The 13054-nt window shown below is 34.0% G+C and overlaps 1 protein-coding gene across 1 annotated transcript; it reads right to left on the bottom strand.

The window, feature by feature from the left end:
- Nucleotides 1-7815: 7815 nt before the first annotated feature.
- LOC106109215 (macrophage mannose receptor 1-like) lies at nt 7816-12417 on the bottom strand. Its single transcript, XM_013290625.1, has 7 exons — nt 12275-12417; nt 10928-11164; nt 9774-9968; nt 9130-9402; nt 8754-8948; nt 8372-8626; nt 7816-8109 (listed from the first exon to the last, which is right to left on the bottom strand). Exons 1-7 carry the CDS (start codon nt 12318-12320, stop codon nt 7919-7921), a joined length of 1392 nt encoding a protein of 463 aa, XP_013146079.1. The 5' UTR covers nt 12321-12417; the 3' UTR covers nt 7816-7918.
- Between the last annotated feature and the right edge of the window lie 637 nt (nt 12418-13054).

Raw genomic sequence — 13054 nt, 5'->3', positions numbered from 1 at the left:
TATTCTTATTTTATTTACAAACATGAACATATCACTCTGACATTTTCATATAATTGAATGACACAAAGCACTAAACAACATGTACGAGAAAAAAGCTCTTAGCTAATAAACTTTCATAGACGCTTTTTACCTTGCGTAACATAATCTTAGTAACATAGGCGCTATCTTTTTAAACAACGTTGGCAACTTTTTTGTCCGACTTTCCAAAAAAGGAGATACCCATTTCGTCTGTGCATTTTTTGTATGTTACGGAATAGCTCCGCCCGTGATGGACCTATTTTGACAATTCCGTTTCTATCCGAAAGGTAAAGAATACATTTATATAATCTTAATCTTTTTTGATGTCACCTAGTTACCACGTAGGGTATTGATAGATTCAATAAAAAGATTAAAATGTATACCACATACCATACTTAAGGCTATACTAATATTGTAAAGAGGAAATATTTGTATTCTTGTATGTATTGAAACAACTCAAAAACAACTAGGCCGATTTTGGTAATTTTTTCAACATTAATAAGCTACGTTATCAGTGAGTACCATAGGCTATGTTTTGTATTTTTTTTTATTTGACACGGACGAAATCGTAGCAACAGGCAGTAAGTTATATAATTTTTATTCATTGTGTATTGTTCGCGTGGAAATGTTTTATAATACTCTAGGAAAATAACACAGAATATTATAATTAAAAACGTAGTTCACTAAACATTCAAATTACTTTAAATTAATTTTATAAATAAAAATGGTAACTTGTGTATTTCTAAGTGAAAGAAAAATCGTTGCGCCCCGTGCAAAGTACCATTAGCCTGATGTATGCAAAAAGCTAATGCAAAATCAGTGCAAGCCAGAGTAGTGTAGTAAATTATGTCTGCTTTTAATATAATTAACAATTTAAATTTCAAAAACTTTGTATAAAATTTCAAAAAGTTTGTATAAATTTTTCATTGTTTCATTTTTCTATGATTGAATCAAAGTAACTATTTTAAGTCTCTTTCTTATAAGGAGAGAATGGGAAGGGGAAGTGGATTTGACAGTGGAGGAGATGGATTGGAAAGGGAAATATACTCTTTATTTGCGTCTCCTCCTCCGTCGTATAAGGGTAGGCAACACATCTGGAATTGCGGATGTCTATGGGCAGCGGTCGCTACGCCATTTTGGCGGATTCAGGTGGCCGCTTGCTCGTTTGCCACCTTATGTTATATAAAAAAAAAAAACTTTTTAGACGATATAAATTATGTTATCGGTTTTCCGAAACAATTCATCAACCATATGATTTTCGTCATTTTATAATCTTAGTATTAGCACGCATTGAATAAACTATCGCACAACTGTTTAGTCGCTTTGAGTTCTATTAGCATATAAGCAACTACTAGCAACTAAACAGTGGAAAAAGCTAAACAATCGACAATCGCACAACGGTTACACTGTAGTTTGGACAAAAGTGTACGTCCGCTCTTATCCTAGTTGTTTGCGTTTGAACGATTGAGTAACACTTTAAAAAATGTTGGTAAAGACGGACTTCTAAAGTCCAAATTGATAAATTACTCAAGAAGAGCAGTATCAAGAACAGGTGAAATAACCGCGCATGTAGAGGTAATTTCGAAGAAACGAGACAGGTTTCTCTGGACTCCTCCAAAGAGGTCCGTAATCTATTGTGGATTACAAGCGTGATTGTGTTCGTCTTGTCTATTACTTCTATGTCCTCGATGAAATGCGTAGTTTGTATTATTTATAAATTTAATTAACATTTATGTACAATTGTGTACTCAAAGCAGTATACTAGGATAAATAGTAACACGATCTAAATGTGTTCAAACAGTACAGTCGCGCTCAGTTAATTTGCGTTAAGTTACAATTTGCATAACAACAGATCAAATATTACATTCGTCAACATTGTAACTGTACATTTCAATAGAATTCAATTAATTATTCCCAGTTTTCAATGCAACAAAATATTTCTATTGTGCGTGTATATAGAGCAAACATAAATTGACGCCATCTTAAAAAATCGACGTATACAATATTTTCTAGCAAATCTTACTTTATTTATAATTTTAAAAAAATGTGACAAATTCTATAGTGATTCCTAAAATTGTCTACCTTCTGGGGTCCATGGAAGATCCAGTTAAGATGTGCGATGATGGGATACAAAGTATACCGAAAGACGTCAAATTTGAAAAAAAAATCTTTGGCACAGACTTTTAAAATTTTTTAATCACTTGGTTCGACTTTCGCTATATTACAAACGACACTACAACAATTCAACTGGAGATAGAGTATTCTGAACAAAACGGGTGAGAATTTATCATACGGCCAACCCCTGACGTTTGTGTGCTGTGAATAACTTACTCCGCAGCGAAATCATATTACATTTGTATCCCCTGAGGCGATATAACTCCTACTGTCCTTTGTTAGATTTATAGAAAGAGCTGTAATACGACCTTTTTGCTTCTTAGACACACACATTTGACTAAACTATCGAACAACTGTTTAGTCGCCCCTTGATTTCCATGAGCTTGTATAAAGGTGCGCATACTAATTTTTTATTTGATGGATTGCGTAAAAGGTGACATGATCAAAAAGGGAGTTATGACTGAGATGACGTATGATAGAGTTATGTGGAGAACAAAAACCTGTTGCGCCGACCTTACAGAGTAGGATAAGCAGAAAGATGATAATGATGGTACTAAACAGTTTAATTGGCTGCGAAACAATCCACAATCGCACAACATTCGTGCGACAGTTTAGTCAAAGGTGTACGCCCGCTCTAAATGTTATTTTAAATGTCTTTAAAACAAGGTAGATATGGTAATGGGCATAATAAATTGAATACTAACCTATGCTTCTATTTGATCAACAGGGTAGTAAATTAAATGTTGGTAGTGAATAAAAATTGGAGCCCCATGGTCGATTAATCTGTAAGGTGGTAGAAATAAATTTTATTTTAAAAGTATAACGCGACACACATACTTCGAGCACTCAAGTTAATGGCAATCGAAAGAGTATTCAGGCCAGATATTTGAGTCAAGTGACAGCACATTACGTGACGTACTAACGGTGACTTTTCTAAGCTACGTTTTAAGAGTTTTTCGTTACATAATTTAGTAGTTATTTATGCTTTTTCCAATCGAATACTTATCTATCACCATAACGAATCAGGGTTGCGTATTTTTGTAACAAAGCCGAACAATTTGTTAAGCAATAAAGGCCGTTTGAAATTTATTAGGAAGCGGCGCACGTTCGGCAAGCACTCGCGGTAATGGCGGATCAAGTGGATCATACGTCAGCGCCAGATGTGCGCTACGTTTACTCATATAATGGATGTCTTTATTTATTGACAGCACCCCTGAATGCGATAAAGTCGCTTTAAATCGCTGCAGTTTAAACTCATTTATAAAAACTCTAGCTGTTGCGAGTGACTTCGATCGCAAAAAAAAATAAAAACATGGCCTATGTTTTTCACAGATAAATTACCTTTCATGAATCAAATACAGACAATAATAGAAATCGTTCCTTTTTCAAATAGTAGTATTGATAATTGTTTCTTGAATTTATTTTATTTTATAACTTACCAGTTGCATCAAGTCGCAAATCTAAAATCTGTCACTGAATTTTCTTTATTTTTACGTCGTTAATACAATGAAAACAACTTCGTTTTCACTGTATATAGTTATGTAATTATTAATTTTAAACAGAAGCGAACGCCTGTGCGAAATTCCAGTTACAGTTTCGTAACTTGATAACCAATTAAGGAGTTTTTGCTGAAATTCGAGCGGATAGTTGCTTTATATGAAATTAAACCAGTTTAAACCAGTTTTGACTGGCTTGATAAAGCAATACCCCTTTGTTGCTGGAGAACAGTTTGCCTGAATATACACGTTTATAATTTACTCTTACGATTATCTAGAAATAATACAATATAATCGATTACTTAAATAGACCTTTACTTTAGATTTCTCTGATTAAAACAGAATAAAAGTAAAAAAATCGGGGCCCATTCATAAAAAGTAGTTTTTCAATTAATTTTTCAATCTACTAACTACTATTATTAACTAGCTGTTCCCGTGCGGCTTCATCCGCATGAAATTATGAAAATTTTAGTTTATTGTTTACATTTGTCAAATTGTCAATTGCAAATGTCAAAATGACATAACATGACAAAACTTGGCAATCTTGCTTCCTTGATGTTGGCAGCAACTTATGGTCTCTTTACCACATTAGGGTTTTTATCCAAAATATTTACCCCCTAAGTTTAATGGCATGAAAATATATAGCCTTAGGCGTGACGTAAGTGTACGGTTTTTTATTAAAAAAAGAATCCTTCAAAAATGTACTGTAATTGCTGACATCTTAGGCAACAAAGAAGTGTGTGTTTACGCTTTATTATAATAGAAGAGATAAAAATGTTGCATGCAGAAAATGTTAGTTTGTTAGCCTGTTACGCATCTTCGGTATTAGAGTTTTAATTTCTTAGTATACAGTAAGTTTAAATAAATATACTAGCTATATACGACAATATTATTGACGATGAAGAAACAAGGAAATAAAATAGGTCACGACTTTACCTAAACTATTCAAGATGCAAACAATACATTCTCTATGCAGTTCCAAGATCAAAGCTTTTAAGTTTTGAATGAAAACTAAAATATGACATCTGTACGAAAACATTCCCTCTCATAAAAAGATTAAACCTTGAAAACGTTAAATGTAAAATGTTTTTGTCCATTTTAAAGTAAAACATTGACCTCACTATGACTGTCTTAGTTTTCAAATATATTTCACCTTTTACGTCAGTCAATTATATTATACCTGGACTAGCGCCTGGTGCGGAATTCTAACAAATCATGTTTTTTTTATCCATACTATTATTATAATAAAGCGTAAACACTGCTGTTGCCTAAGATGTCAGCAATTACAGCATATTTTTGAATAATTCTTTTTTTAATAAAAAGCCCTACACTTACGTCATGCTATATATTTTCACGCCATTAAACTTAGGGGGTAAATATTTTAAATAAAAACCATAATGCGGGAAAGAGACCATAAGTTGCTGCCAACATCAAGGAAGAAAGATTGTTAACGTTTGTCATGTCATGTCATGTCATTTTGACATTTGCTATTGATAATTTGACAAACGTAAACAATAAAATATTTTTTTTATAATTTCATGCGGATGAAGCCGCCCGGGAACAGCTAGTACATTACAGGAAGGCTTACGAAATGCAATCTTACTAACCAATATTATAAATGCAAAAGTTTTGATGGACGGTTGGATGTTTTTTGAGATCATCAGGGAACTGATATCGGTAAAATTTTACTTAGATGTAGGACATAGTGTGGAAGAATACATGTGCTACTTACTTTTTTAATTGGACCCGGGCGGAGTCGAGATCGATAGTTAGAAAATAATAAAACACATCGACTTTAGTAAAAATGTAATCAAAATACTACGTTTTTTTAATACTTTATGAGCAGAAAACAAAAATGCCTCAGCCGTAGCTTCTTGAAGGCTATAATAAAAAGCTTTCTTATTTGAGAAAAGCTTTCTCCCTGTACATATTGTTTACTGTTTTGCATAATTCCATTAGGGAAAGGCGTGAGAACATATAAATATTTGTTTCTCTAAGTACAAATAAAAAGGTCTCCTTATTTAGGCTAATGTAGATAGAGTGGGTATAATATGCAATTTACAACATTATAAAAATAATAACTTTGTATCTCGTTGAATATACTTTAGAAAAAAAAATAAAAAAACATTTGCATAGCTATACTTAGCTTCTAGCAGATCTGAAGAAAAAGTACATAGTAGTATATAGTTTAAAAAAAATAATGTACAAAAATCAATTTATTTTCAGTCAAAAGTCGCAGTCGCCTACTCCCCTATCTAAACAGTTTTTTACTAAGCGACATAGTTAAAACTTTAACGTTTGAACAAAAGCTCTGAATCTGAATTTTAAGTGTAACATATTTGTGTATAAAATTCAAAAGAATTCCTATCCGCTGTCATAAACACCTGCGGCTGTAAAGAGTCCACCTTTTTGGCAACCGTACTGTGGCATCTCACTGAACATTAAACTGACCTACATGTCTATGCATTTTATTTTATAAAAACGTTCCGAAACGCGACACATCAAAAATGTTTAAAAAAAACTGTAAAACGAAAACATGACTGACACGATTTTTTAAGAACGAAAATTTTATTCTTCACGAGTAAAAATGTAAATATATTCTCGATCTAGGCTGAATCTCTACAGATTTAGATAAAAACTAGTTTGTTGTCTATTCCTTAGTTAGGTATAACTAAAAGTCGACAAACAAAAATTACGAAGGATGTTTTGGAACGCAACCAAAGGCGCCTGAAAGAATCTGAAAAATTAAATGAAAATGCTGTTTGTTTTAAATAAATTCATTAACTACGTATGACCGGTTTCCCAGTTAGGTTTCAACCTATCACTAATGAATCACTAGATAATAATAAAATAAAAGGAAACTTCAGAAACCCAGCATTAAACAGGTTATTTAACTTCTCATACTAGCGCCCTAGAGAATAAAAAGGATGACAAAAGAGGGTTTATGTACTACTAGCTTTCGCACGCAACTCTGTCCGCGTGCAATTGAATAAACCAAAAGGGAGTAGCCTAAATGTTCTTCCAAACCTCTACATCTATACCAAATTTTATCGAAACCGTCAAGCCGTTTAGGATACAAACTCTAATAAATTTCATCCATCTAAACTTTCGCATTTTTTATATTAGTATGATTGAAATCACGGCAGAGAAATTATACGGTAAGGAATACAGAATGTTTACTAAGCAATCACATCAAAGGGAAAATTTAATATGCATTAAGTAATCAACATCAAACTACGTTTGTACAATAATTAACTTGACTTGTTTAACTAAACTAAGTTGGTGAAAGTATTTTTTGGTCGTTTGTATCACATTGTAGCTGTTGCCCACGACTCCGTCCGCCAAGTATCAAGCGTTCGAATTTAAAAAACAAATAACTACGTTATAGAAATTGTTGATTGAGAAAAATGTTTTTTTGTTGTATTTTTTATACTTTAAAACTTCGTAGACTAACTTAAGTGTGGATAAAATGCATCCCCGTAGCCCTTGTTTTCCTCTATTCATACTTGTCTCGGAAAGCGCTTCAAAACCTCTTTAAAACCGGTCAAGTGTCACGGCTTTAAAATTTTGCAGCCCTGATGTTTAATTTATATAAAAGAATCACCATTTTCCTAATGTTATATACACTTCAACTTGTAATAAGAAAAGTACTATTAAAAGCTATTGTTCATCATCAACAGCTTGCCGTTGTCTCTACAGAGGGTCGGCACAGTGTGCTGCTCTTCCATACATCTCTATCAGCCGTCATATCTGAATTTACTCCCTTCTTCAGCTCCGCTTTCACACAAACTGTACTTTCTTAAAATCCCATTAATGATAATAAGAAATGGGTTGATATTACCAGGATTAATGTTTTTTTTCTAACTACGCCAAAGCTTTATCCCCAGGCTTTAAAAAAAGAAGGTTATGATATGTTTTTGTTTATTGATAAAAAATGACAGGGTTTATTTTCATGTGATGCAATATTAGAATAAACACCGAGCTCTCATTTAAAGTTTAGATGATCAGTGAGAAAATCGCCATTTGTTTAGTAATAATGAGATCGGGCGTTTTATCTAAAACAAATAACTTACGGGCCCATTCAACCGTAGCCAAGATTAAAATTTTGTTACATTTCAGTACATTGAAGTTATTATAAGGTAAAAATAAAAAGAAATATTATAACTACAAGAAATAAAAAAGGTAATATGTCTATTTTTTTTATTAAATGCATGCAAAAATTACAAAATACAGAATCTATTGACTTTACAACCAAGATATAAATAGTGTTTTATGTAACACAAATTCGCTTATTGTCTGTGACCAGCGGTAACGTTAACACGTTGATATCTGTTTGTTTCGCAAACGAAGAAACATTTAAGGTCTTCACAGCTGACGTCGTTGAGACGACCGTTGTAGAGCATCGCGCCACACCTCTCCCCTTTATCGTCTTCATAGTAGTTGTCCCACACCGCATATCCCGCTTTCTCCAAAGACTCTCCTACGAAAAGAAAATATTTAAGGTCGTTGTTTACATCTTTCAAGGTGCAATAAGTTTCCGGTTTCGGTTGAAACCAACTACTCATCTAATTCAGTAAAAAAGCCAAGGCCGAAAAGACATGTGTCTATTTTATTCCTAAAATAAACATCTACAATACAATACATATGAAAACATGACGCGTACTTAAACAATTTCATGACTACATCCGAACATTCAAATCACTTCTTTTTTTGAGAACATTGATACGTCTGTTCGAACTCACCTTTAATCGTTCTCCAGTTATTTTCAGTAGTATCATAATTGTATCCTAAATGTACATACGGGCATAAATACCACCCTCGTACCATTTCCTTAGGAGCATTGTTTGTCATGTTCACAAGATAATAAGCTTCCTCCACAGTATTGATAATAGCTAATTGTGCTTGCTCGTCATCGCACGCTTCAACCGCCTCTCTCCAGTTCAATCGTTGCAAATGAAATTTGTAACAGCTGTCTGTATCAACGCTGTACTTGTAATCTACAAAGAAAAGAATTTTAACTTTTAAAACTTGACTTGATTTGTAATATTTACTAGACTTCTAGAATTGGACTTGTAATGACAAAAGTTTTTATAATTGTTCCGGGAAAGGGAAAATAAATCTTACCTTTGTAAGGTATGTTGCAGCCTGGGCTCCACTCAATTGAGGCCGCTGTCTTCTTGCATACGAAAGGCCGCTCTTCGGTACATTTGATATCATTCAAGAAACCTTCCCGGGACAAAGTGACGCAACTGTTTCTGCCATTAGCTCCACTTGGTGTCTTCCTGTACCAGTCATTGTACACTTCACGAATAGGTTTCCCTAGAAATACAAGTAACTAGTTAGAAGAACTTTTGAATCTTGTTATCATATTGCAACAGTCATTGTATTACCGTGGGTTGTTGTTAAAACAAGTGTATTATGCAGTTCCGAGATTATATGATACGATCGAACACAAATAATGGTATTTATAAAATGCATCTTTAAAAAAATTAATGCTTACCATCGACCGTCATGTACACTCCGTTCGCTAACCGCGTAGAGATACCAATGAACATGTATTGAAACCACGGCTGGGTCTGGTTCAGATATCGGATCACCTCGTTTACTTCAACCTCGTCTTCAGGATAGAACAGCGTTGCACCTTCCATAATACATTTCCGCCTCGCACTTTCCCATTGCCTTGGTACTGGATGTGCTTTGTAAAAACTGTTCTTGTGTCTCAAATATTTGTAATCACTTCTGAAAAATGTTTCATTCGAATTTTCCGCTGAAACTATAGATAACTGGTTTATTAAAATCTTTCTAACACGTCCATTTATCAGACCTTTAGGTCCACTGATGCAAATAACGCTAACTTTTTCATCAGTGTATTTGAAAAGATACTCGATATCAGTATAAATGCTGCTTGTGCTTCATTGAAGTAATTGTGTAAGTGTGCAATTATTAATCAAGCTAATATTATAAATGCAAAAGTTAGATAGATGTTAGAGTTTTTTGTCCAAACGGCTGAATGGTTCTCGATGAAATATGACATCGATATAGAGCAATGTCTGAAAAAACACATAGGCTAATTACATTTATTTTTTAATTCCACGTGTACAAAGTCGCGGGCGAAGGTAGCTAAGAGATTTAAATAATACCTACCATTACTGTAGACGTGTATACTGGGAACGGCATTTATTTGTGGTCGAGGTTCTGTGCAAATGTACGGGAATAGGTGTGCACAATTATCGTCGTTGTATGTGCCATCGTCTCTGAGTACAACGCACTGTTCCTTTCCTCCCACGTTGTTCGGCTCACCTACACCCCACTTACCGTACACATCGCTCATGCTTTTTCCTTTCAAAATAAATGTTAGTCATTTAGTAATAGCAGATTTTAATTAATTAACCTAACCTTAAATTAAACACAAAAACCAGACTAAATATAGTAGATGAATATACCCAAAAGTATTGAAAAAAAATTAGGAAATTAAAAAATGTACTGCGAGTGAAATTTAGATTGTGTTTTTAATGTTTTCTTAGAATTTCTTTTCTCACGCTAACTGAAGGTGTTCTGCCAATGTTATATACTCTATGATACTCCGGGATAAAGACGAATCGAAGGTCATTAACTTCTATGCCGCTACCAATGGTACTGATATAAATTACATCTAAACCGACATACAAATCCTAAACATAGGCGCAAAAACAAATTTTTAAATCGCTTGAGTATTTTACAAGTTTCTTGTTCTTTTTCTATATTGTTATTTTTCTATTCGTTAATTGTTAATAAATAAAAAAACATACTAAAAGCTGGCACAAACCTTTGGCTAAACTATCGCACAACTGTTTTGCGATTGTCGGTTGTTTCGCCAATGCAACTGTTTAATTCCACAACTAAAAACCTCCATATCAGCTCATTGGTTCAAGCGAGACTAAACACTTGTCATCATCATCATCATCTCCTTATCCTACTCCCGTAGGGTCGGCGCAACAGGTTTTTGTCCTCCACATAACTCTATCATACGTCATCTCAGTCATCACTCCCTTTTTGATCATGTCACCTTTTACACAATCCATCCATCTCTTTCTAGGTCTACCTCTACCGATGTACCCTTCCACACTCATAACTAACGTTCTCCTTGTAACATGCGATTCATCCCTCCTCATAACATGCCCATACCATGCTAACCTTTTACTCCTAACCTTCTCTATTATGGGGGCTACTCTCAAACTTCCTCTAATATAGACTAAACACTTGTGCGATAGTTAAGTTCAGGTGTTCGCACGCTCTAAGAAAAGAAACATTATTCTTACCGTCAATGGTCTTGAATTCACCATGATTGTCTTTAGAAGTGATACCAACAAAGATGAATTCTAATTCCATCTCCTTCATAAGTTTTTGCGCTATTCTGAGTTGAGTTAGATTTGACGGGTAAAACAATTGTAATCCTTTTAAACTGCATGAATCCGTGGCAACATTCCAGTTCAAATGCTTTGAAAATATCGTGTATGTAAAATTTCTACTTCTGTAAGACAAGCTCTCTCTCCCATCTACAACAATGTAACACAAAATAAATATAGAAACAAACTACTTTTTTTTTATAACACAAGGTGGCAAACGAGCAAGCGGCCACCTGAAACCGCCAAAATGGCGAAGCGACCACTGCCCATAGACATCCGCAATTGCAAATGCGTTGCCTACCCTTATCCGACTGAGAAGGAGATGCACATAAAGAGGATAGTTCCCCTACTTATGTGTCTCCTCCTCTGTCAAATCCACTTTCCCGTCCCATCCTCTCCTTGTAACAAAAGGGCGGTAAAGAAAAAGGGACTTAAATTAAGCCTCCGGCACCACACTCATCAGACGAAACACGGAATTGCTTCCACTTCACGCCTGTCTTCTGTGTGGTCGTGGTATTACACCGGGCGTGCCGGCCTATTCGTGCTAAGATGTTAAAGCGGGCACGACCACTGTCAACTTTTACTCTTGATTTCCGCGTGGAATGCAAAAATAAAACTTAGTATGCTTATGTGTTCCTTCAGAGTTTGTTCTTCATTTATGTCAAAAATCGAAATCATTCAACGCGTTTTGGACATACGTAGTGTCTAACATCCACCCATTGGAACAATCGTAAGAATAATATTACTTTCGCCCGCGACTCCCTCTGTGTGTAATAAAAACTATAGTAAATAACCTATGTATTTCTCCAGATTATCCTCTAGTTCAGACAAACATCCGTCCATAAAAACTTACTAGCTTTATCGTGCGAATTTAATAAAAACAAAAATAAATAGCTTATATGTTGTTCCAGACTATTCTCTACATTAATACCAAATTCCATCGAGCTTCGTTCAGCAGCTTAGGCTACAAATTCTAACAAACGTCCATCCATACAAACTTTCGCATTTATAATACTAGTAAGACTAGTAAGTTGATTATGGTCATCAATTCAAGAAGTTTAAATATATAAATATTGAGAAAAAATGTATAAGAAATCATATTATTTGAAGACATACTCTTTTGTTAATTCTGGAATAATACTTTTAAAGAAACGTTTCCTAGACAAACTTATCAGAAATAATGATCATGCATGCATTGTAAAATTAAAAACGAAAGAAAACAATGTATAGTGGTTATTTTTGTTATAAAAATATACTTACAACATGACACAAACATGAAAATTAATAAGAATATCGTTCGTTCCATCTTTAAAATGCAAAAACATTAACTGTAATAAAACTGACGAGTCTGTCCTATGAATGACACTTCAAAACTAACTGCAGAACATATTTGTTGCGGACTTTTAGTAAGATACATCAATACATCTGCTGGTATTCCCCAAACATAAATAATATATACAGAATAAGAACAACACTATATGTTGCCATCCTTCACTTTCATTTTAAATAAAAAGAGACAATAATACGGGTAAACTACACTCAAGATAACCTGTCGAACTACTTATCTATGTATATTTATTTATCTATACTGATATTGTAAAGTAGAAATATTTGTATTTTTGTATGTATTGAAATAACTCATAAACTATTTTAAAAAATTTTAAAAATTCTTTCACTGTTAGAAAGGTAATTTATCTGTGAGTGACATAGGCTATATTTTTTTCATTATTTTTAATTTCACGCGGACGAAGTCGCGAACAACAGCTAGTACTTAATATACTAAAACGTAAACACATGGTTGCGTCCTACTGCAACGCCGGACGCGCTAAGGGTCCCTTTCATTCTTTTATTTATCAACAAACCAGCGAACATACAGTCCACCCTTTAAACACTCTTCTTTGTAATGTAGGATGTTAGCAATCACGACATACATTTAATTCCGCACGGACGCAGTCGCGGGCAAAAGTTAGTATTATATTCGCATAACCATCATAATGGAGGAGATCTTAATTACGAATTAAGTAACAGGAATTAATCGTT

This window comes from Papilio polytes, unplaced genomic scaffold, assembly GCF_000836215.1.
Source record: "Papilio polytes unplaced genomic scaffold, Ppol_1.0 DF821289.1, whole genome shotgun sequence".
NCBI lineage: Eukaryota > Metazoa > Arthropoda > Insecta > Lepidoptera > Papilionidae > Papilio > Papilio polytes.
This window is presented reverse-complemented; position numbering and strand designations above follow the sequence as displayed.